A 25,385-nucleotide genomic window follows, 5' to 3' on the forward strand; every position below is an offset into this window, starting at 1 on the left:
CTTCCCGCCACGCCTTCCCGAGTCTCCGCCCGCGTGCGCGGTCTGAGAGCCGCCGCTTTCCCGCTCGCCGTGGAGACGCCGGGCCCTGGGTGAGGGACCGGCATCGCGGTCGCGTGCGTGGGTAAACTGACAGCGCCGAACGCCCGCCGGCGATCAGGAGCCCGTGAGTGTGCGGCAGCCCCCGGCGAGAGAAGGGGCTACTGTGGGGAGGGGGCGCCGAGGGTGGGCGGCGTGGAACAGGCCTGTGGGACAGGGACAGGGGCGGAGGGTCCGCAGCTCCTGGAGGTGGACGATGCGGCCCACCGCTGCGTGTTTCCGGGCTGCGCCGAAGCTGCCAGGGCACTAACTGGGTTTTGCTTTCTCAGTTAAAGGATGAAAGTTAGCAAGGAGCCGTTTTTTGTGAAGTTTGTTAAGTCTTCTGGGAACTTGGAGTACTTTTTTAAAGCTCTTGAGGTAAGTAGGTTTGATCACATCTCGCTGAGCTTTGTGAATGATTGATTTCTGTGGTTGGCTTTGATGTAGCTTATATGTATACAACTGGAAATAAAGCTGTTTCTGTGATAGAGGTGTTTAGTGATTCAGGACCTTTGTTGAACAAGAGCAATTTGGTTGACGAAATTACTTGTGGAATAAAGAATAATTATAATTTCAAAACCTATTGGCATAAAGTCATAGAATTCTTTCCATTGGATCTTTAAGATCATCGAGCCCAACTCTTCACGTGTAGTGACATGTAGCTTGCAAGGCCTGCGGTGTGGTCACTCATCTAAGCACTAAGCAAGCTTAGGAAGGGCACTGGGGGTTGTTTTCCATCTTGAGAGGTTAAGCTAAAGGGAGCTAAAGGCACTGTGTGGCAGGATCAGGTGCTGAAAGTGTGCATGATGAATGTTTGAGTATTTTGAAACCTGGGGGAATGAGGGAGGCACCCAAGATGTATTTTAGCCCTTTCTTCTGCTGATTCATTCTGTTGTGAGCTGCTTCAGGTAGATGTACTTATGCCATTTCCACAGGATTACCTACTTGTGGTTTGTTAAATGAATGTTGTTTTGTGCTGTTTTTCTGCAGTCTATAAAAGAATTTCAGCCAGAAGAACACCTCCAGGTCCTTGAAGAAGCAGCAGCACTTAATATAAAAGAAGATGATAAATCACTTTACATTTGTGATCCTTTTAGAGGTGTTGTTTTCAGTCATCTCAGAAAGGTAGGCTACCCATCAACTTACTTCTAGCTATATTGCTTCTTTTCTATAAGCATCCCTGTCCCTGCCTGTATGTTCTGATTTTTAGCACTGAATGTAGCAGTCTGAAGTATTCACAGTAAAATCTGTAAAACTTCTCTGTGTCCTGTGTTCAGCAAAGAAGATGACTAGCAATGCATAATGTTTTGAAGCACATGGGATGGTTCTAGTTCTGCTGGAGTAGCTAGGCTGGCTCTCACACTTTTTTTTAACCTCCTGAGTGACAAGATTTTGTTTGACCTGCAAGGAATTGTGCAATAGACAGAGATGTGCTAGAGAATTCCAGCTGGCCTGCTAGCTGTAGTATCTGCTACTTTTATTGAGGCAGAGAGCTGGCGGCCAGTCACTAGTGGTGTGCCCCAAGGATCAGTGCTGGGCCCTGTGCTCTTTAACATCTTTATTGATGATCTGGATGAGGGCATTGAGTCCATCATCAGTAAATTTGCTGACAACACCAAGCTGGGGGCAGGAGTTGATCCGCTGGAGGGTAGAGAGGCTCTGCAGAGGGACCTCGACAGCCTGGACAGATGGGCAGAATCCAACGGCATGAGATTGAACACATCCAAGTGCCGGGTTCTGCACATTGGCCACAACAACCCCATGCAGAGCTACAGGCTGGGGTCAGAGTGGCTGGAGAGCAGCCAGGCAGAGAGGGACCTGGGGGTACTGGTCGATGGCAGACTGAACATGAGCCTGCAGTGTGCCCAGGCAGCCGAGAGGGCCAATGGCATCCTGGCCTGCATCAGGAACAGTGTGGCCAGCAGGAGCAGGGAGGTCATTCTGCCCCTGTACACTGCACTGGTTAGGCCACACCTCGAGTACTGTGTCCAGTTCTGGGCCCGTCAGTTTAGGAAGGAGGTTGACTTGCTGGAACGAGTCCAGAGAAGAGCAACAAAGTTGGTGAGGGGTTTGGAACACAAGCCCTATGAGGAGAGGCTGAGGGAGCTGGGGTTGCTTAGCCTGGAGAAGTGGAGACTCAGGGGTGACCTTATCACTCTCTACAGCTACCTGAAGGGAGGTTGTAGACAGGCGGATGTTGGTCTCTTCTCCCAGGCAGCCAGTACCAGAACAAGAGGACACAGTCTCAGGCTGCGCCAGGGGAGGTTCAGGTTGGATGTTAGGAAGAAGTTCTATACAGAAAGAGTGATTGCCCATTGGAATGGGTTGCCCGGGGAGGTGGTGGAGTTGCCGTCATTGAAGGTGTTCAGAAGGAGACTTGATGGGGTGCTTGGTGCCATGGGTTAGCTGTTTGGGTGGGTTGGATTGGTTGATGGGTTGGACACGATGATCTTGAAGGTCTCTTCCAGCCTGGTTTGGTTTATTCTAGTAAAGGTTTATTCTAATAAAATCTCCAGCTGAAAGTAAAGCAGAAACTGATAGACCAAGGGCCCTGTCTTCCCTGGGAATCTGGGCAGGGAAAGCTGTCCTTGTACCAGTGTACCTTCTGCCAATGCATTTTGGTTTGTTCCCTGTTACTTTGTTGCAGCTTGGTTGCAGGATTGTTGGACCACAGGTAGTCCTGTACTGTATGGAGTCCCAGCGCTGTGTTCCGAGAGCGGAGTATCCTGTGTACAACATGACCATGGCCGATGTAACAGTGTCCTGTACCAGCCTTGAAAAAGATCTTAGGGTAATGCACTGGATAGAGGGACTTGTTTAGCTGGTTGTCACTGTCATTTCATTCAGATGTCTTGTTACTAAGGCAGTAGTCATGCCATATATAAGTCTGATAACCATGCCTGTGTCTGGATAGATCCAGTCTTCATATATTTTGTAAGCTATGTATAATATATTTAGAGAGTTGTGTGGAGAAAGCAGGAGCCTTATATGCTGTATGTCAGTGTGTATTTGGTAGTGTGTCTGTGCATTCACATGTATATATTACATAAGCACATAGATATACAATCATACAAGATTTCAGCTGTATTACTGTAGGAGTTTATGTGTGTTTTAGGTGTTTTTCTTGATGAGGCAAATCACTTACCTGGCTAGTTTGTAGCTATCATGCTACAGAGCTGTTCTGTTGCTGGTTACTCAGAACTACATGATGGAGATATAATACCCACTCAGTTGTGGTTTAAATAGAAGTTTACTTTTTTTGCTTTGCCTTTTTTCTTTCTTTGTTCCAATATTTCTTTCTAATCAATACTAACTCAAATGTCAGCCATCTAGAAAGTTTTACTCCTACAGTGTGATTGCAGTATTATGGGTGTGTATTATGTTTGACTTACAAAGGCAAATAAAATGGAAAGTATATATGATAGGTTTTATGGCTTCCATATATGCAAATGTATACCAGTTTGTATTTTTTAACATTTTTTAGGGGAAACCATGGACAATTAAATCCACAATTTTTTTTTTTTAAGGTGAATGTGTGATACAGGTTATTTCTTTTTTAGTGATAGCTTTTCATAATGTTTTCCCCTCCCAGGAAGAAGTTCATAACTATGTGCAGATGATGGGTGGACGTGTGTACAGAGACCTCAATGTGTCAGTAACTCATCTTATAGCTGGAGAAGTTGGCAGCAAGAAATACTTAGTAGCTGCTTCTCTGAAAAAACCTATTTTGCTTCCCTCTTGGGTTAAGATGCTGTGGGATAAATCTCAGCAAAGGTATTAAAACACAAACCCAAACTGGTGTTGTTTTGGGGACTGGTAATTCATGCAGTAATACAGATAGCTTGCTTTTTCTAATTGACTTGGAGGAAAAGCATGTTGTCTTGCTTTCATTCCTTTAGCATGCTGAGATACACCGAGGTTAGCATGGAAGACTACACCTGCCCTGTGTTCTTGGGCTGTACCATTTGTGTAACTGGCTTAAGCACCTCAGACAGGAAAGAAGTCCAGCGCCTTACTGCTGAGCATGGAGGGCAATACACAGGGCAGCTCAAGATGAATGAGTGTACTCACCTCATAGTCCAGGAGCCAAAAGGTAGGACTTGCAGAGAGGAATACTGTTTTCACTTCTTGAGTTGAAGCAGTGTAAATATGGGTAAGCATGAGAGTTTGGAGCCTCTCAGTTTCAGTGTTGCTCTCAGTGTTTCTGCTTAGGGAGTCACTGTTGATGGGAAGAGTAATACAGGGGCCCCTTACTTTGCACTAAAGGCATGAAAAAGAGAAAAAATAAGAAAAACCCCCAGAGACCAAGATGGTATTTAAAGGGGGAAGGAAAGGGAGAATCTTAGAGGGGATAGAATAATACAGAAGACAAAGCTTTTGGGGAGAACTGGATGGGACTTAATTTATATACTGATTGAAACTGAATTGTGGACTAATGTTTTTTAAGTGATCTATTCTTTGTGCCTTCTGAGCTCCCTGCTAAGATAAAATGAAGGCTCTTTTCTCTTGGGAAAATGTAAATGATTGTAGTTGCATTGTGAGAAGAATGGGAAGGGTTTTCTTCTTTCTCCAATTTCCTTCCTATTCCTCACGAGAATATCCTGGGACTTCTTAAATAAAAACTCTTTCCCCCTGGTTCTTGAAAGTTTTAAAGCCCTTTTTTGATTAGTGCCCTATCATGCTGTGCCCATAAGCTAGCCATCAAGGAGTTATTTTGCTCTAACTTTATTTAAAGAATAATTAACCATCTTTGCAGAAGAGTTCAGGATAACACAACTTGCATATTGAAGCCAGTTATTTGACTTGTAAAATGTTCTTAATGTCCAGACATCCTTCAGTGGCCTGCATTAGGAATAGTGTGGCCACCAGGAGCAGGGAGGTCGTTGTGCCCCTGCACTCTGCTTTGGTTAGGCCACACCTTGAGTACTGTGTCCAGTTCTGGGCCCCTCAGTTTAAGAAGGACATCAAAACACTTGAACATGTCCAGAGAAGGGCAACAAGGCTGGGGAGAGGCCTTGAGCACAGCCCTGTGAGGAGAGGCTAAGGGAGCTGGGATTGTTTAGCCTGGAGAGGAGGAGGCTCAGGGGTGACCTCATTGCCCTCTACAACTACCTGAAAGGTGGTTGTAGACAGGAAGGGGTTGGCCTCTTCTCCCAGGCAACCAGCACCAGAACAAGGGGACACAGTCTCAAGCTGCACCAGGGGACATTTAGACTCGAGGTGAGGAGGAAATTCTTCACCGAGCGAGTCATTCGTCATTGGAATGTGCTGCCCAGGGAGGTGGTTGAGTCATCATCCCTGGAGGTGTTCAAGAGGGGATTGGATGTGGCACTTGGTGCCATGGTCTAGTCATGGGGTCTGTGTTGATAGGTTGGACTCGATGATCCTCGAGGTCCTTTCCAACCTAAGTTATACTGTGATACTGTGATACTGTTTGAAGCATTAGTTTTTTGGTGACTTGTGATTGGCATTTTGTTTACATTTGAAAGGTCGGAAGTATGAATGTGCCAAAAAATGGAATGTGCACTGTGTGTCTGTGCAGTGGTTTTCTGACAGCATCGAGAAAGGCTACTGCCAGGATGAGGCAATGTATAGAATAGAGGCTGGAACAAAGCAGAGTAATGTGCCCAGTACATCCACACCTACAAGCCATGCCAGCAAGCTTGACAGTAAGTAAGACCTTTTAAGATATATTAAAAGTGAGGTAGGAAACGTCAGTAAGGAGGAAAAGCTTTCAGATGAGCAGGATGCTGCTTGCTTTTCGACAGTTTGCATTCTGACCCAAAGCACAATAGGTTACTCTTCGTGCATGTTGAATATTCCAACATATGTAGGCTTCAACATGTGAAGCATTGTTTAAACAGTAAAGTTGAACTATGCATATGATTGTCTGCTTAAGAATCAGTGGTGTGTCTCTCTGAGTCCTAAAAGAGCATGGCTGTTGATATGTTTGTAGTTTAAAACGAGTGTCTGTTAGGACTTTAACCTTAGCAGCAGTCTTAGGGGAAAAAGAAATGCTGGGGGATTTAAATTATTATTTATTTCTCTCTTGGTTTTTTTTTTCCTCCTTCATAGGTTTGTTTTTACTTTATGCTATAAACAGAAGGAAAGTGAAAAGCATTTAGTAAACAAACATGGTAGCATGAAAGACACAGCCAGATTAAATGTGTCTTTCCAAATGCCCATTGCTGATGACTGCTTCCAGAACTGCCTGACCAGTTTTCTAATAAACTGGAATAAAAGCTTTGCAAGCTGGTCTCATTGTCTGCTACCTCATAGAAGACATTCATTCAGGAATAAACAGAATATGCATAAGCACTCTTTGCTAGTAAGATCTGTGTGTAGTTAAAAGCCTTAATTTTACCATGGTTATACTTACCTAGTATTTTTTTCTTCTTCAGACTTTACATTCTCTTCTTGCACAATGAAATCCTAGGTGGTGATTTTGTATTTTGTTTAGTGAAGCAGCAGAGAGAGAGGAGCCCAAGCTAATGCATCTCTCTTACTTTTATTTAAAGATCATACCCTTTCGGATGTCAGCCACATTTCCAATATCAGTTCCAGCGTTGTTAGTGACACTGCATGTAGTTCTGCTATGAGCAGCAGACTGGATCCTCCTCCTGATGAACTGGAAAACTTGGATATAAGTTTGTATCAAGCCCCTGAAGATCTGCTAGATGGGTGTCGAGTATGTTTAACAATGTATGCTTTGAAATGTTCTGTCTGAACCCTGTGGAAGCAGTCAGGTTGAAGCACTGACAGCTGCTGCTTGAGTGAATTGTTTCTGTGCTCGGTAGCAAATGCACGATCTATGTTGTGGCCACGTGCTGTAGCTTTGGCTGGCGGTTCTTTCCATTTGTAAATACTGAAATTTCTCCAGATTTGTTTGCAAAGTTCAATTACCCAATTCAAATGGTGAACTTTGCTGCTTCTCAGAAGCTGTGGCACTAGTTTCTGTGTTCTACAGCAGTCAAAACAGGCTACAGCACAATAGCCTACTTCATTTTTTCTTGTTTCTTTTTTTTTTTTCCCCCCCACAAAAAACTGCTCTGTTTTCTTTGTAGATCTATCTGTGTGGCTTCAGTGGCAGAAAGCTGGACAAGATGAGAAGGCTTATCAATTGTGGTGGAGGTGTTCGATTTAATCAGCTTAATGAAGATGTTACCCATGTCATTTTAGGGGAGAATAGTGATGAGCTGAAACACTTTTTGGACAAGACAGCCCACAGGTTATGATAACCACATTGCTTAAAGTATACTTCCTCCTTGTTTTCTTTCTCCCACAACCTCATAAGCAGGAGAACGTGTCATGATTGGTAGTTCTTCACTGAAATTACAACTCAGAGCTAATGTTCATAAGCACATCTTTGTGTGCTCTTGAATAATGTAGTTCTTTGAGCAGGTATGAGCCACCTCAGCAAGCAGAAAACCAAGTAGGATTGGTGAAGAGAGGTGTTTAAATATGTGTGTTAATGTATTAAGGGTTTGGCAACAGAGCAGTGGCAGATCTAATTTCCATGATAGAAAATATGCATGAAATTCTCTGTTCTCAGACTGAAAGTATTAAACAAAATCTAGAGGATAAAGTGGTCAAAGTTTGCTTAGTGTTGGGATTAGAAACTTCCGGTGTGTGTCTGTAGACTATTATTTGTAGAGTGGGAAAGAAGGCTCTGTTCTGTAACTTGTTTGTATAACTCTTTGTTTTATAGGCCTCATGTAGTGACAGCAAAATGGTTGCTGCAGTCATTTAGTAAAGGTTACCTACATCCAGTGGAGCAATTTATCCCTCTAAACTACCAGCTGTTGGAGAATCCCATTTTGGAGCAACCTGGAATGAAATCAGTTCTTCCAAAAAATAACAGTCTCTTGAGGAAAGAGGGTGTGGCCAATGCAAAGCACCAGAAAGCTGCTGAAGATGACTTCCTCTCTCAATATGTAAACAATGACTCTACATTAGGTATGTTCAGACTCAGCATACCGTAGGAGGTTCAGCTGTTCATGATTGGCATTTGGATTTTGCAGCATTTGCTGGCCACATCTAGTATGCTAGCTTTAGATTATGTCTTAGAACCCAAATGTTAACAAGCTTAGAGCGGTTTGTATCTAAAACCTGTTTGCAGAGATCAGAATGCTGTTGTGTGTTCATGAAACTGTTTTAAGTTGTCTTTGATGTTCTTGTCAAGCCATTAGTGTGGTTGGTTGTGATTTTTGTCGATTTGATTTGTTGTTGTTACTTCCTTTCAGATGAAGCAGATAAACTAACATCTGGAACCTTCAGTGATGTTACTCACTTGACTGTTCAAGGAGAGAATCAGTCTTCTGTTGTTGATGCTTCTTTGGGAGAGTCTTCAGCACTGGCTGAAGGAGGCTTGTTTGTCAGAAAAAGGTTTCTGCTGCTGGGTTTTGGTGAAGAGGATGAGTCCTGCATTGCAGAGACCATAAAGGAGAATGCTGGGAAAGTTCTGCCGCCGCAAAGCAGAACCGTTGCAGACTATGCTGTGGTACCTCTACTGGGGTGCGAGGTGAAGCCAACTGTTGGTGATGTTGTCACACACACGTGGCTGGTGAGTTACAGTTTCAGTTCTGCAAGTAAGCAGGTCTCTGTATTAGACCTGTGTCTTGTCAGAACAGAGGCTTAGTGGTGGCTTAAATGTAAATAATATAGTGAAACATCAGCCCCATTTCATTTGAAGTGTACTAAATGAAAGCATGCTTTAAACCCTCTGCAGCTGCAGGGTGTCTTTTTTATCTGTTCCACCTCATTTTCTACAGGCTTGTGAAGTAGGACTTAATTGTCATGACTCAAAGACCTGTTATATGAGTCTGACAGCATTCTCTCTAAATAATGAATTATAGAAGGAGCCAGCTGGCTAATAATGGTTTCATTTGATATCTTTGTGCTTACATTTTCTTATTTCATGCTTTTTACAGCTTTTTAACTTGTTGCAGAAGATCAAGTCAGACTTACAGCTCAAAGTCAAGAAAATTTAACCCTAGTTGCCAAGAGCAGGCACATGATGTAGACTAAGCACTGTTAGTGTATTTCAGTACTTAGGTAACTTTCTGTGAAGCAATTCTGTGCAAAGCTTCAGGTCATGCCTTGAAGGGAGCCTCCAGGGTTGGAATAGTAACTGAAGAGTTTCTAATAATGCCTCAGTATGTCAAGTCTGACAGAATTAAAATAACCTAGAAAAGAATTTTGATTCAATTAGAAATAGGTTGTCTCAGATGGAATGATGGAAGCAGGATTGCTTCTTGTTGAGTCCAGAAATGCTATTGTGCAGTTGCTGAGATATTATTGGGTTGGTTGCTGTTTGGCTTGATTTGCGTTTTTATCTCTTTCACCTTATTTTAGGCAACATGTGTGGAACAGCAGCTCCTTTTGGATCCCCAGTCCAATCCACTTTTCACACCAGTCCCAGTAGTGGAAGGAGTTACCCCTCTGGAAGGTTGTGTTCTCTCTTTCAGCCTGTTTACTGGTGCAGAGAGAGATTCCCTGGTTTATCTGGCAGGACTGCTAGGAGCTAAGTATGTCTCCTTTCACCATTTCTTCTTGTCCTTAGCCAGTGTGGCAAAATTCTTTATGCTTTTAATTTAATTTCTTACAGGAGTAACAAATATTGAAAAGTCTTTTGGATTCTATTAATTTTCAGAAGCTAGTGCTGAAGCAATGAGATGTTATTTTGTAGGTCTTTTACTTTCTTCTCCTTTGCAGAAATTTAATCAGTATTCACACAGACTAATTTCTTCCAGAATATGCTCAGTCTCCTATTTCCCAGTGGCTGTCTCAGGAACATTTGGCTCTGCTTTGAAACAGAGCAAAAAACTCAGTTTTTCAGGTGCTAACTTCTGAGTTGCACTTCAGTTGTCTGGGAGTGGACCATTGTTCCCTTTCTTCAGTGCTGTCTGGTTGAGCCTTATAACCATTGGTGGTGCACATTTATTAGGACCTGGGATGGTGAACTGCTTGCTCCCAGTTGGTCAGGATCTTTGAATAACAGTAAGGAAAACATTCAGACAGGAAGCAGCAAAATTGTGTAGCTTAGAGTGTCATTTGATCTGATTTGTAGATTGTTTGAACTAGATTCTTTGCTGGTGGGACCTCAGACCTGCTGTCTTCTTGAAAGATTGAGTCCTTGATGATAAGAGAGGAGCTGTCATATAAAGAAAACTGTTGTTCATTTGGAACTGATGCCTGCTTACTCCAGGAAGGACTCCAGCCTGTCCCATTAATCTTGCAGAGGAATGTGGGGCCCAGTGTGTGACTTGGCAATTGGACATGTGAGGGCTTCTGGAGTATGAGAAATGTTAATGTTTCCAGTGCTGCTAGGAGCAGAACATTTCTCTTGAACTTTTTGTTTGTCTGTTTATTTCAGGGCATAGGTTAGGTTGTAAAGTGCAAAGTGGATTGCCTGAGAGAATTCAACCAGTTCTGTTTCTGTTGCTTGAATGCACCCAACAGCATCAATGTACCCTAGGTTGATTTTCTTTGGGATTAGATGGCTATTTGATTAATTTCAGAGTCCAGGAGTTCTTTGTGCGGAAAGCCAATGTGAAGAAGGGAATGTTTGCCAGTACCCACCTCGTGGTGAGGGCCCCGGATGGTTCCAAGTACGAAGCTGCCAAGAAGTGGAAGCTGCCGGCAGTCACTGCAGCCTGGCTTCTGCACTCTGCAAGGACTGGAAAGAGAGCAGATGAAAGCAAGTTCTTGGTTGAAGATGCAATGGCTGAAGGTTGGTTATTAGCAAGTTAGGAAATATGAGTGTGTCTTTGTGATGTTAGTTCACAACAAAGAAGCCAGGTATGAGGAACTTTGGGTTTTGTCCCACTTGCAAAGTACTGCAGCTAAAGGATATTTTCCCCAGTATTTTTCCTTTTTTCCCTTTTTTTTTCCCTTTGCCTTTCTTTCCTTTTTTTTTCCCCTGTCCATAACAGAAATGAGATTGTGTGTTTGTTGGAAGTCTCTTGGAGCTAGTGGGGTCTCGTGGTTAACAGTCAGTTGGGAATCAAGCTCCGTATCCCAGCTCTGTTTGGTTTCGACACATACACTGCTTTGTAGGTTACATGGGAGTCGGTAGATCCAGCTTGCAACTCCACAATTGCTAGTCAGCAAATCAGCTAGTCAGCCTCTCTGTTCAGTTCTTCATGCCTGCTTCATCTTTCCATGCTTCTCCTACTTTTCTGGTTATTTCACCCCTTTTATTTGGCAAGATTTCTTCCATGTAAAGTTGCAATTTAATCCTGAAGGTTAGCAGCCCTGTTTTACCAGGGCTTGTGAATTAATGACACGGGTCACTAAGTCAGAGGACAAAAGTGATGTTGTTGGCATGGGCACATCTTGTCTGTGTGTTGTATTCTTAAGGAAAAAAAAATGATGGGGTTGGGGAAAATAAGCAGTAAAATATCAAAGCAATTCTTGTACTAATCTGTGAGCTATAAAGATGATGAGTCATGCTTATCTAGAAGTATTTATGATGGAAAAGATTTAAGGCTTTATTTCTGTCCAAATCTTGGGCCTGTTAATCCAAAGGCACAAGGAACTGGCAGTGTCCATAGTGACCTAAATAGGCATGTTTCAGAGTTGTGAATATGAAAGAAATAGGAAGTAATGAGCCAGGGAGGAGGAATTACCTTTAATGTTGGAAGGAAAGAGTTTGTTGTCTGTTACATCTTTTTATTGGATTTGTATTTCATAGTTGTTACACAGCACATGTGAACTGTACAGGTAGGTGTGGAACTGCAGACACTGTGAGCACACCAGACTGCTTGCTCCTCTTCAGACACTTGCTGAAGCTCAGTACCAGTGCAATTCTAACTAAGTAGTTAACTGAGAGAGAGACACTTAAGGTACTGGCTTTTGAAAGTGCAGTTGCCACTTCAGAGCATTTGTTAAGGAGATTATGCATTATTTTGGGGAAGAAAGGTCAGATGACCTTTGATTTTTATCTTTTCCTAAATACATGTATATGTGAGATCTGTTTGAAAGAACAATCAGATTGCTTGCTTATGTTGTCTTTGTTTCTTTTAAAGATAAGGAAATTTCCATTGCTCAGCTTAGCAAGACACCAGCAACTCTTAAATCTCCTGATTCAGAACAGTCTACTTATCTCCTTGAAGCCGGAAAACAAAAAGCTGTGACCCCTCTTGATATCAACAGGTTCCAGAGTAAAGCTTTCCAAGCTGTAATCTCTCATCATACTGGGAAGTCAACCCCTCCTGCACAAGGGGGACTGCCACAGAAAGAACCGTCTTTACATCTTGATACACCATCAAAATTTCTTTCCAAAGACAAGTTATTCAAGCCTTCTTTTGATGTAAAGGTGAAAATCTCTGCAGGTGTTTTAATCTGTACAGCCAGTGGGCTTAAAGATACTCAGAAACTTAGAGCACAGCACAGGAACTGTACTTAGCCCTTTTTATGCTGTTAACTTACAGACTTTCCATTTTCATTAAAGCCAGGAGGTCTATTCATTTGTATCTGTTTCTAATTAACAACCTGTGCACTAAATTTATTGAGTAGTACATGCTGTGATGTCCCTTCTGCTCATGGCCCCATCCTTGTGCATTCTACACCTCCCACACTACACAGCCTGTGTTCTTTGCATCTGAAAACTGAGAAATGTACAAAGAAGACTTAAGTTGCTTCAGATATTTGGAAGCAAGTATTTGCTTGTTTTGTGATGAAATGCCACTCTAATGACAGGTTTTAGTGTAATACTTTTATAGCAATTACAAATTGAAAAGTACACTGGGGGTTTGGGTTCATTTTCCCACTCTAAAGGCCCCAAGAGGCCAGAAAAACTGACAGTCTTAAAAACAAACAAACCCTTGACACTGTGTCTGTGCTGAACAGGTCTTGAGTGACTCGAATGTGCTTTGGGAGTCTTCATGTTGATTTTTCATTTTCAAGGCCTTACCTGAAAGATGAATGCAGTGAACTTCTGCAGAGTTGTGAGGGTTTTTCAGGGAGCTGTTTGTGGGTTGGCTGTTGTGTTGTGGTTTTTATTTGAACACCTCTGCCCACAACACAACAAAACTTGTAAGAGGAATCCTGTGTTCTCTTTAGTTCGTTGTGCTTAGGGGAGACCTTACAGCAGCTTTCCAGTACTTAAGGAGAGGCCTGCAGGAAGGATGGAGGAGGGTAGTGATAGGAGAGGGGTTAAAAGTTCTAAAGGTTTTAAACTGAAATCTGCTACTGTAGCACACTGTCCTGGTTTAGCAGCATGAAGTCTTACTCCAGGCTGTATTTTTGAAGGTTGCACTTGAGTAAGGATTTTGTAATGACTTCATGAAGCTCAGTCGGTTATTTCTTTCTCTGTAGGATGCTCTGGCAGCTTTGGAAACACCAGGAGGTCCTGATCAAAAAACCAGGAAGCTGAGCACACCTCTTTCTGAAGTCATCTGCAGAAACTTGAAACTGGCACTGGCAAACAGCACAAGGCATACAGTAGCTCTTAGTGCCAGCCCTCAGCTGAGCGCTGCACAGCTAGAAGCGGTAGGAAATTGGGGGTTCAGTTTCTGGAGCATAGGCTTAGATGACAAAATGGCACATCCCTTGTGATTTAAGTGACAAATAAGTTTGTCATCTGCAGTGCAATGAAATACTTCTGTGGCATCAGATCTGATGATTCTCTGATTTCATGTTGAGGAAGAGCTCAGTGTGTGATGGAGGGAGCAGAATGTGTTCGAAGAGACTGGCTGGGAGTGAATGTTCTGCCTTTGGGTTCTTAGAGCATGGAATGAGAATAGTGCTGGGTTTTGACCATGGAGTTTGGAAGCAGCAAAGATAAAGTGTATTTATCCTAGGTTTGTTGTTACTGCATGTTTTACTGCATGCTCAGTGAAGGTGACAGAACCCTGGAGCAGGCTGCCCAGGGAGATTGTGAAGTCTCCTGCTCTGGAGACTTTCAAGACCTACCTGGATGCAATCTTGTGTGGCCTGCCCTAGGTGACCCCTGCTCTGGCAGGGGGGTTGGACTTGATGGTCCCTTCCACCCCCTGACATTCTGTGATTGTGTGATTTTTGTTGCTGATACAGAAACCTTAGACCGTCGTGAGACATGTTAGTTTTACCCTACTGATGATGTGTTGTTGCAACCTTCCCAACATGACTTTCTGTTTGTATCCCTGCTGCTCCAACAGGAAGAAGAGCCCAAGCCTCTAGCTGATGTTGTTATATATGTTAGTAAAAAACTGAGCAAGAAGCAAAGTGAGCTGAATGCCATAGCAACTTCTCTTGGGGCAGACTACAGGTATCAGTAGCTGCAAACAGCTTCTAAGCTGACGTGACTCCTAAATCATACAAGTCTTCACATTCCAATTTGCTTTATATACATGACCTTTAGCTACAGCTAACATGAGATGCTGACATCTTAAATGATTTCCATCTGCTTCTAATACAGATCAAGGCCATCAAGCTCACTACAGCCACAGGCTCTGTGTTCTTGATAAGTCTCTGAAGTCTTCTCACATTTCAGAATACTTTTTCTTCTTCTTTTTTGAAGAAACTATGAAATATGTTTAGCTTTTGGGTAGCTTAAAATTTGCTTTCTATTCTAAATTTTGCTTCTGATTTGAATTTGTGTGTGTTTGTCCTTGACTCAAAAGTAATTATTTTATCAGATTGTAAGCACAGCTAAGTTAGAGTGCTTAGAAAAGCTTAGGAAAAATAGGTTATCAAAAAGAAGCCACAAACTGACACTTGTGACTGAAGGTAGAATTCTGCTGCCACTAAATCTGATTTGCATGCTTTGTTAGTGACTTCTGTAATGCCATTCATGGTGTGGATGAGGAAGTTGCCCTTGTGTTTGGTATTAGCTTAAAAAGGATATTTGCATTAGATGGCAAATACTAATTTTTAACTGTGTCAATATTAGAACCTGGCATTGTGATTTGAACTTCAAGGATCAGTATTTCACTGGCAGCTCAGTATGTCAACAAAAGCTAAAGCTCTCTCATCCTAGGTCACATATTCTTTTCAGAAACTGATATGAAACTCCACTTAAAAAGAAAAACAAACAACAAAACAAACCAGGAGTAAAAAAACCTCCTTTTCCACATTTAGCAGATTTAGTTGTGCTTACTTCAAGAATGCTTTCAGAAGACTTGGGAGTTGCTCTGTCCTGACTCTAAATGCTTTTTGATGAGGAAAGTGGGCTCGGTGCTTACTTAGGCATAACAAAACAGACAAAACTACTTTAACATGAATAAGGCCTAGGACAATTTCTGGTACTTCTTGATAGGAATTATATCTGCAAGTAGTATTTTGTTTTTCTTTCCTAGATGGTGCTTTGATGAGACAGTAACACACTTCATCTACAAGGGAGGACAGAATGACAACAATAAGGAGTACAAGTCTGTTAAAGAGCGGGGAATCCATATTGTTTCTGAGCACTGGCTGTTAGAGGTATGGAGCCTGTGTTGGTCCCCTGTTGAAAGTGAAGGGAAATTAAGGCTTAAAAGCAGTTCCCTGACAGTGGATTTTCTGTTTGTGTTTATACTGAACATGTAGAGGAACTGCTGATTTGAGTGATCAGTTTTCACTGATGTACTTTTACCTTCTTATCCATGAGGAGAAAAGAATTTCTCTTCCTTTGGCCATTTCTGCTGTGTGTTTCCCAGAGAGCCACAGTTTCCTCTTGTGTAAAGGACTTCTTTTGCTAGTGTTTTTATTGTACTTCTGCTTTCTTTCAATGTGAAATTTCTTCTGTGTCAAATCAGTTTCTCATCTTTCTGTGGTTCCAGAGTGCCCAGGAATATAAACGGCTTCCTGAATCTCTCTTTCCTCACACGTACAATCCCAAAATGAGCCTGGACATCAGTGCAGTGCAAGATGACAGGCTCTCCTCCTCCAGTAAACTGCTGTCAACTGGAAGACCAGCAGAGGAAGATGAGGTATAATGTGTGACGTGAATTCATTCCCTTTGAGGCCATTTGAAGTCAGTGATGTCCTGAATCAGGTTTTTCTGGTAATTAGCAGTAGCTATTGCAGGTGTTATTTAAGGATTGTCTGCATTTGCAATATTCCTCTTGTAGGGTGTTGGGGGCAAATGCAGGCATTTCAGGATTAAAAGTGCTTTCCAGATTTAAAATGACATAGGTCCAGTCTTTGCCTTCAAGTAGAAAATGAGATCCAAGGCGTGAGCTTGCCTTAGTAGACATTTAGACTGCAGAATGAGCATCACTGATGCTGCTGTTCACTTCTTTACTGTCACTGCAGTAGCAGAAAGGTTAGATCTGCTCTAAGGCAAGATTAACAATCTTCAGGATTTATACAAGTGCTGAACATGAGTGAAAAGCCAAAAAACAGGAGTTTGAGAGTTCTACTTGTCTTCCTTGTTTTTAGATTATCCCAGTGGATGAAGATGATGCTGAAGGTGATGTAACTACTGACCAAATAACAGAAAGGGTGACTCCAGGGGAAGGAGAGGTTGCAACAAGAGAATCCAAAGGAGGTGAATGTGAATCAGTGTTTTCCAAACAGTTGTGGTGCTGGTGTAGCAGATTCAGGTGCTGAATGTTAGGATCTGGAAGTTGTAGGTACCATTTCTGTGTGCTGGTCATGTACAGCAACATGGGAGGAAGGGGTTTTGCTCACTAATTTAAAGACTTTCACAGCCCACAGGAGAATTATGATCATCCATTGCAAATTAATAAACTGCATTTTTGTTTGTTTGTTTTAAAACACCAAAGTTTGTCTTTGAGAAATCCCTGGTTTAGAGTTATACCTATTTGGTATGTAAATAAATGGGTTAGGGTAGAAGCTAAATTGTATGAGCAAACTCAGAAGTGAGCCAAGTGGAAATTTCTCCTTCAGTCTAGGCATAGGCTATTGAGGTCATGCCATATCTAGGAAGTCTTTTCCTCCCCTTAATGTGCTGTCCTTGTCCTGATAAGGGGCTCGGGTTTGAAGCTGACTGGAATTTCAGTTTTCACTTGTTAAGAGTTTTGTTCTTTCTCTTAAGTTTTAACTCAGACACTAGAAATGAGGGAGAACTTCCAGAGGCAGCTGCAGGAGATCATGTCTGCCACATCACTAGTGAAAGCACAGGGACAGAGGGGATCCCTTTCCAGAAGCAGCTGCGACGGCTCTCCAGGCACACCTGACAGCACGCGCTCTGTGCGCAACGGCCGCAGCAGGGTCTTGGAAGCTCTCAGGTATTGATCTGATCTCACTTTGTCCTCCCTGTGCATACCAAAACGTTCACTGAAAGGGGAATAGACCTCCAGGCTTTTCAGATCTATTCTTTCTTCACTGATTTGCTTAGATTGCTTCTCTTGCGATTGGAAGTCTCTAAGTGGACGTGCTAGACAAAGTCAGAGGACAGTATGCTTGCTTTGGAGGTTTGAATTGGACTGTGCCAACTGACCTCTTTCTCTTCAGCTGAGTTAGTGTTACAAGTTTGGAAGAAAGCAGTGCCGCAGTATTCCACTACACAGGCCATATACAAGCAGGAGGTATTCCTGTGAGGTGCCTCTGTGAATGTTTCTCCTCTCCTTCTTTGCTGTCTAAACAGAGAATGGGGTCTGAACTGTAATGGTGGTGACCTGCACTGTGAAAATAGGGAAACCATGGGAAATTACTGCTTTAGCTTGGTGTTTGTTTGCACATTAGTAGGTTCACTAAGAAGTAGAGTACGCTGCTTTTGGGATGATTTACAAATATGACACATAATAGAAACATCTCCTGCTGCTATTTTGGCTGCCTTTCTTCAGCCTTGCTGATACTTTGGCTCACAAAGCCAGGCTGCCAGAGTTGCTTTGATCCTGAGATTTTCCCCTTCCCACTTGTGCTATCTAGTAACAAGGTGTGATCACCCACACATGCCTCCTGTTACACAGGTGAGTACCTCAGGCATCTGCTTTTTCCCTCAGGCAATCCCGTCAGACCCTCACAGATATGAACACAGAGCCATCCCAGAGTGAGCAGATCATCTGGGATGATCCTACTGCAAGGGAGGAGAGAGCAAGGCTTGCCAGCAACTTGCAGTGGCCTAACAGTCCTTCCCAGTACACTGAGCAAGGCCACAGTAATGTCAGCAAGAACATGGATGAGTCTGCCTTCAGAGGATCTTTAGCTGATGCGGAGATGGCTGCTATAGGTAAAATGACACATACAGTATCCTCCTCCTTTGATTGCTCTTTGGGACTTGGGAAATACAAGTGGTGTTTGAATTCTGCCTCCAAAATAGAGTGAGTGTTGTTGACATTTCTTCAGTGCTGAAAACGCAGTGCACATCTTTGAGCCACCTTTCCTGTTTCTGGTTTTAGAGAAGCTTTCCTACCCATTGGCTGTTTGTGGTTGAACAGCAAGGCAGTGCTTGTTTAAAAATAGAATAGTTTGCATCAGCTTCAGGAAATCTTCCAGATTGTCTCTTTTTTTGAAGCACAACTGGATTCCAGGTAGATAGAATGGAATTCAAATGGGAATACCAGTATAAAAGCTTTTGAATTGTAGTAGAAATACTTATAGGTGAAGAATGGTGACATCGGAAGAAGATAACCTCCTTGGGGTCTTAGATCTACGACTGTCTGTTTTTGTGGGTGATACTTCGTGGCAACAACCTTCCTGAAAACTGACCCTGTCCTAGAGGAGGGTGAAGAAAATTAGCTAAATCTATTTGATTTTTGGTTTAACTGAATCAGTGCAGTTTAGCTAAAGAAATTGGGTCATTTGAGGGCTGGGATTTTTTCAAAGCAAGACATCCAAGGACAAGAGTCTGCAGTATTGCAGTGGTGGTTTGTGGTATAAAGAAGAGCAGCTTTATGAGAGGTAGCGGTGAGATGCAGCTGTACATGGTGTAGCAGCAGTTGTGTTTTGTCCTTTCAGGATAGCTGTGCTTTTATCTTTCTTTCCCTCCCCCTTCCCTTCCTTTATCCATAACTGTATTTAACCAAGCACAAGTCATGCAAGAATGGTTTGCTTTCACAGCTGTTCCTGAGGCTGGCCATGAAGATTTGATTGAAGGTCTGAAGACTCCTGAATGTAGAGATCCTGAAACACCGATTAAAGATCACTTGATCCCCACTCCGCAGGCCCCCAGCATTGCTTTCCCACTGGCTAACCCTCCTGTGGCACCACAGCCCAAAGAAAAGGTTTGTCATATGAAGAAATAGTTACAATAATTTGTGTTCTGAGACATGTAGTGGCACTTGCTGGAGAGGCCACAAAGGTGATCATAGGGCTGCAGCACCACTCCTTTGGGGACAGACTGAGAGAATCGGGGCTGTTCAGTCTGGACAGGAAAAGGCTCCAGGGAGATCTTAGAGCATCATTTCAGTACTTGAAGGGGGCTCACAGGAAGGCTGGAGAGGGACTGTTCAAAAGGGCTTGTAGTGATAGGATGAGGGGCAATAGTTTGAAACTGGAGCAGGAGAGATTTAGGTTGACATGAGGAGTGAGCTCTTCACAGTGAGGGTGGTAAACTGGAACAGGTTGCCTGGGGATATGGTTGAGGCCTCATTCTTCATTCAAAATCGGACTTGACGGGGTGGATTTTCAGAGGCACTTGAAGTTAGGGGAAGTCTGAATGAAGAAGGATGGTGATTTCTTCACGTGTTCACCTTGGCATTCAGTGAATATGAGAGATTAGATTTATGACAGATTGGTTTAATCTGTGCCCTGAAGAAAGAGGGCACCAAGAGGATGTGAAGCAAAAAGCTAGCCTTGATTGGTGAGATCCAAGCTTTTCATCGAGTGATTGACAGCTTTGGTTCTGCTTTTCCTGGGTAAAACAAAACTTACTGTAATAATAACAACTCAGAGTGTTTGGCAGAGGAATCATCAACAGTCAGCCTAATCTTCCTGTTTTCAAAGTCTGTTGCTGTATTTCCAGGCAGTGCCAGAGGATGAGCAGCCTGGGGAAGAACCAGAAACACACCGCAAATTTCAGCTGTCTTCTCTTAATCCTCAAGAAAGGTTTGATTACTGCCATCTGATTGAGGAATTAGGTAGGAGATACTGGTGAACTGCAGAGAACAGTGTCTGTCTGTCTGTCTGCTCAGCTGTGGCTCCTTGGGCACAAGAAGGGGCTGCTGTTAGTGACTTTCAGGTCAGGGCTCACATTTATGGCTTTCTGTGCCTGGGAAGAGATTTTAGTACGTGCCAGCAAACAGCAATGGTTTTGTCTTCTGGCACTTTGCTTTTAGCTGTCTCCACAACAGCCTCTTTCTTCACTGTTGGGAGTGCTTAGGATCTGCTGTCCTCTGTTGTCTCCCTCATTCCAGTCTGTTACAGAAGACACTCTTTACTGGCTGCTTCTCCTCTTCCTTGCCAGCTCTGCCTGTGCCACTTCATGATAATAATCTCAGTGTAAATTGGAGTGGTGTATTTTTATCTGAGTTCAAAGAATTCTCACTGTAAGTTCACTTTTTCTGTGGTTCAGCATGAGCCTTACATAACTGGAATCTAATTTGTCAATTCAAGGTGGAATAGTACTGGAGAAGCAGTGCTTCGATCCCAGCTGCACACACATTGTTGTGGGGCATCCCCTTCGGAATGAAAAGTTCCTGGCGTCAATGGCAGCTGGGAAGTGGGTCCTTCATCGCTCCTACCTGGAGGCATGCAGAAGAACTGGCTGCTTTGTTCAGGCATGTGCTCTTATTAAGGGATTATCACGTTGGATCTTTTCACATGTATTTTGCACTGCTAGGAAAGGACCAATTATCCAGGATTACTTTAGAGGATACAAAGGCTGAGAAATTTTTGGCAAGTTTTACTCTGACAACTAGTCCTGGACCAAACTCCTGGGTTAGGATAAATGCAACACCTGTACTGTTTATAGCTGCTTCTGGAAACTGAAGCCTCAGTGGTAAGCTCACTCTTACCAGCTGAATTTATTTGCATCTTCTTATGCTAGAAATTAAATCTTGATCCTTTCAATACATGAATCTAAAACACTTTTAAATTATCCAGCTCTCTGACCATGCATATAAATATTCTGAACACTCTCACTTCCAGCACCTCCCCTCCCTGTTACTTTACAGTTCTTCTGGGCATCAGCCAGGCTAACTGTAAAATAATGCCTGGACACTGGTTTGTGTCTATGTATCCAGACCAGCTTCACTGCTTTTGGAAGACACTGCAGCACTGTAGAGTCAGTGGTGTTCAGGGCAAAGAGCTGCTTTGCTCTCTTGTTGAATCCCATTGTCGATGACTGCAAGAGGAGTCTGGCTGTGTCCATGACTTCATGGTACAGGAAACAGGAGTTGATTTGGATACATAGGTGTAATTGAAGAAAGAGATGTGGCCCTTCCCCAGAGCTGTTTCACCCAGACAAAGCTAACATATAAAGCCAGAATGAGTTAGTATTTGTTCCAGGGTGGGTTTTGTTTGGTTGGGGTTTTTTGGGGTGAGGCTGTTTGGAGCTTTTTGTTTTGGTGTTTGGGTTTTTTTTTATGTATGTGTTTGGAGTTTTGTTTTTATTCCTGCTGGTAAAGTTGGCAGGACTGCTTTGTAATTCAAGCTTATGATTGTTCTAGGAAGAAGATTATGAGTGGGGAAGTAATTCCATACTTAATGTTCTGCCTGGAATCAATGTAAACCAGAAAAAACTAGCACTGGCAGCCATGAGGTGGAGAAAAAGAATTCATAAAGGGAGACAAGAAAGTGGCATTACTGAGGTACAATATTGTTGAGGTATTTGGATACTGATGCAATAGAAATTGTACAACATGGATAGACAGGACAGGGATTGTCACCAAGAAACAACTGTCAGGACAAGGTAATCTGCCTTGTTAATAAGAACAAGGTAGCTTAGCTGGATATATTCTAGTTAAGTAAATTTGGTTTTGAAATCTTTAGTGCTGGTATATTAAAAGTCTTAATCTCCTCCTGACCCAGTGTTCATGCTTCACAAAGCTGGAATGTGGCTATGGTTGTGCCCTTCAGGCAGCAGGGTGCTGTTTATACTGCAGAGCTCCCACTGGGAGCAAACCTGGAAACCACAGCTGCCACAGCAGTGCTGTGCTGGGTAGGTGAGAGCTCTCTTGATTGCATTTTTGGAGCTCTAGCAGTGAGCATGCTGCTGTGCTTCTGCCAGGGTGTAAGTTTACATCTTGCCTGCTTGGAAGTCAGGGTGAGTGCTTGTAGGAAGCACTCAGTTGGCCTTGGGTACTGTTCCTGTACCAGGTAAGGTAGTGCATGGGCTGGGGAATTGTCTCCAGGCAGCTGTTTGTCTTCAGAGGTGCTTCTGCACGTGAGTGCCTGGTGCTCTGGAGACAGTGCTCATGGCAAAGGGGCTTTGCAGAGATGGCTTTGCCCATGCAGATGGAAGGGTTTAGTGGCAAGCTGCCTACTACTGTGGTGGCCCAATAGTTCTGTGGTGATTTTTCTGCCATTTACTCTTAAAGACAACCAAGTGATTTTTATCTGGTGGATATTCCCCAAAGGGGCAGATTCTAGCTCCAGTAATCTTTGTGCTCTTCTATTACCAACATACTTATGACTAAATGGAATCTTTTATCTAGGGAGCTTTCAGTGGTTGGAAAGTGATCCTGAATGTTGATCAAACCAAGGAAGCAGGCTTCAGGCGCCTTCTTCAGTCAGGAGGAGCAAAGGTATGCAGTGTTTTGTTGTGGTTTTTTGTTTGTTTGTTTAATAGTGAATTATGCATGTTTGGGGTGGTTAATTCTGCTACACTCCGTGCTGGGCGTCTTCCGTGAGACTAAAAGGTCTTAAGTAACAAAATGGCTTGTACAGCACAGCTGAGACATGCTCAAAGGGTGGGAGGACATTCTGCAAGTGGTCAGGCAGAGCAGCTTGTCTGAGGTCACACAAGACAGTGGTGCTGGTGGGAAGTGAGGACAGAATTTCTGTGCCCTGCCTCAACAAAGAGGCTCACCCTTCATGTGATGGTACAGAGTGCAGCTCGGGAGGCTATCTTATTTCCTTTGGGTTTGCTAATTAATTTGCTGAGTGAAATCCTAGCTAGTGAGCTGCATTTGTCTTGGGGATGAAACACATGAAAATAAAGCCACTCCTTGCTGTGTTTGGGTCTGCAGGTGTTTTCTGGTCACGCTGAGTCCCTCTTCCAAGAAGCGACTCATGTCTTTGCTGACTTCAGCAAGCTGAAGCCAGATGACAGCAGGGTGAACGTGGCAGAGGCAGCAGCCCAGGGAGTGAACTGCCTGAAACCAGAGTACATCGCTGACTACCTCATCCAGGTGTGCATGCTCCAGGGGGCTCTTCACCCACCCATGGGCAGAGGGGGCCAGGCATCTCTCCTACAGCACCCCCAGCCACCCCAAGCCTCTGAAGGGAACTGATGCTCTACCAGTTAGGGAGCCCCTTCTGCTGGTTGTGGCCATGTGTGCCTGCTGTGTGATCCATGGCCTTGACTCAGCACTCTGCCATGGCTTGTTCTGCTGCTGCAGTGGAGTCTGTTGCAGGGTAGGGGAGCTTGCAGGATGTGTTCTTGGCTTGTTCCTGAAGCAAACTATTGAGCTGTTTCTCAAAGGCTTCCACTTTATAAAGCTAAACCACTTTATTTCCCCTCTGTTGAAGGATCCACCTCCCGCAGTGGAGTCTTACCGCTTGCCAGAGGCTTGCCTTCAGCATCACACAGACCCTGCAGCTGGATTATCCCAGAAGAGAAAGGCACAGGGAGAAACAAGTGGAGTCAAGAGGTGCAGAGTACGCTGAGCAAAGGCTGTGCTTTTGATCTGTAGAGTTTTTAATTCCTATTTATATTTTTTAATTCTCACCACAAAAAATTAAAAGCTTTTGAGTTTCACTTCTGAAATAACTCTGAAATAGCCCTGGGAAAGCTAGCTTTGGTTCACCAGCAACACCTGAAGCCAGGGCAGTGAATGGCTTTGGGCAGGGACACCCTTCTGTAAGAACAGTGAAGCCATGGTTTGCAGGATGCTGTTCACACCTTTCAGTCAGTGAGCTGTGGGGAAAATGCCAGCTGATGAAGATCCTTTTGCATTGCCCACGCAGTAAGGCAGATGGGTTTACATGGTTTTGCCTCTTTTGGTATTGTCTATTAGAGGCAAAAAGGAGAACCAGACTAAGGAACTGGCTTGTACAATTTTGTCCCAGGGGAGGGTGCAGTGAAGGATTTCTATAAAGAAGAGGTGCTGCCATGAGGAGTGCTGATAGCTCTGTTCAGCAAACAGAACTGACTCTGACCGGGGTGAAGTCTGACCACACTTCCTGCTCGAGGCTGTAGCAGCAACCAGAGGTGGAACAAAGCTGTTGAGTTTTTAGCTGCTGGAAATGTTCTTGGTCAGACACCCACAACATCTGACAAACAGTTTGACCTTTTCCTAATGATGGGGTCTGCATCTCTATTTACTGACCCATAGGTGAGTTGCAGTTAGTCTGGGCAGGAGTGTTTGTGCTTATGAAATCTGAAGTGCTGTATTTAAGCAGCTTGAACTGCCCTAGCCTGTCTGAACAGAAAAGTAGTGTCCAAGTCACAGCATCTGTGGAGTTGTCTGGGGACAGGGATGTGACATTTGAAGTCTGTTTAATTTTCCCCTTTATTAATTTGAAGAGGAAGAGGCTGTATTCTTTTATTTTCCAGCTGCTGAATCCTGTTCTACAAAGTCTTTGCCCTGTGTTAGACCTGTGCTGCTGGAGACAGTTGCTGTAGGCTGGGGAGGAGAACCTCTTGCTGCTGGGGTGGGGACAAGGAGAAGACCTGTGAAAGCCCGCAGGTGAGGGAAGAGGAGGGCAGCTTGCCCTTGTGCAAGGCTGTAGATTGTGCTGCTGCTGCCTGGTTTTGGTACCGTCAGAGAGCTTGGGCTGCCCTGAAAGAGCTGTTGGGAGGGAGTGGAAGAGGCCAATGAATGCAAGGGGTTTTGTTCTTTCAAAAAGTGAAGTCTGTGCCCAAGCAGCAGGGGCTTGCGTTGTGGCAGGGTTGCCATGCTGAGCTGCAGTGACTACAGTCTTGTCACCCATTTTGCTGCTCTTAACAGCCTGATGCTCTTTACTGTTTGTGGATAGCAAAGAACTCAGACTGAAAAATGGACTGCTGCTGCCTCAAGTCAGGCTTTGAATGAGCTTTGTATTTCACTGGCACTTCTCTGTTGCACCTTGAAAATGCTGCTTTGCACTGCAGCATTTTAAAGAGGATTTTAGCAGGTGAGAGAAAGGTGCTGTAAGTTTGTCTGTTTCTCTTCCCCAGCCCTCAGAAGCAGCTGCTAGTCTCGTAGGCACAGGTAAGACACCACTCACTTAGCTAAGATTTAAAGTAGTCCTGGAGTCAACCCAGTTCCAGCAGCTGCTGTGCATCCTGGGGGCAGTGTAGATGGGGAGCTCACACCCCCAAGCAAAACTGAGCACAGCAACCCCCACAGAACCCC

General features: G+C 43.7%; 1 protein-coding gene across 1 annotated transcript; it reads left to right on the plus strand.

Annotated features, from left to right (window-relative positions):
* Nucleotides 1-29: 29 nt before the first annotated feature.
* On the plus strand, nt 30-25,015 carry TOPBP1 (DNA topoisomerase II binding protein 1). The gene is made up of 28 exons (XM_068152845.1): nt 30-163; nt 366-453; nt 1,066-1,200; nt 2,723-2,866; nt 3,668-3,849; nt 3,975-4,168; nt 5,565-5,744; nt 6,594-6,763; nt 7,140-7,303; nt 7,784-8,031; nt 8,319-8,638; nt 9,430-9,602; nt 10,596-10,807; nt 12,105-12,394; nt 13,396-13,569; nt 14,217-14,326; nt 15,357-15,480; nt 15,819-15,968; nt 16,420-16,528; nt 17,039-17,231; nt 17,949-18,175; nt 19,006-19,169; nt 19,910-20,024; nt 20,500-20,663; nt 21,555-21,695; nt 22,542-22,631; nt 23,076-23,237; nt 23,578-25,015. Exons 2-28 carry the CDS (start codon nt 373-375, stop codon nt 23,713-23,715), a joined length of 4,554 nt encoding a protein of 1,517 aa, XP_068008946.1. The 5' UTR covers nt 30-163; nt 366-372; the 3' UTR covers nt 23,716-25,015.
* The last annotated feature ends 370 nt before the right edge of the window (nt 25,016-25,385 follow it).

Source organism: Melanerpes formicivorus, unplaced genomic scaffold, assembly GCF_026170545.1.
Source record: "Melanerpes formicivorus ecotype bairdi unplaced genomic scaffold, bMelFor1.0.p_v2 SCAF_24, whole genome shotgun sequence".
Taxonomy (NCBI): Eukaryota; Metazoa; Chordata; class Aves; order Piciformes; family Picidae; genus Melanerpes; species Melanerpes formicivorus.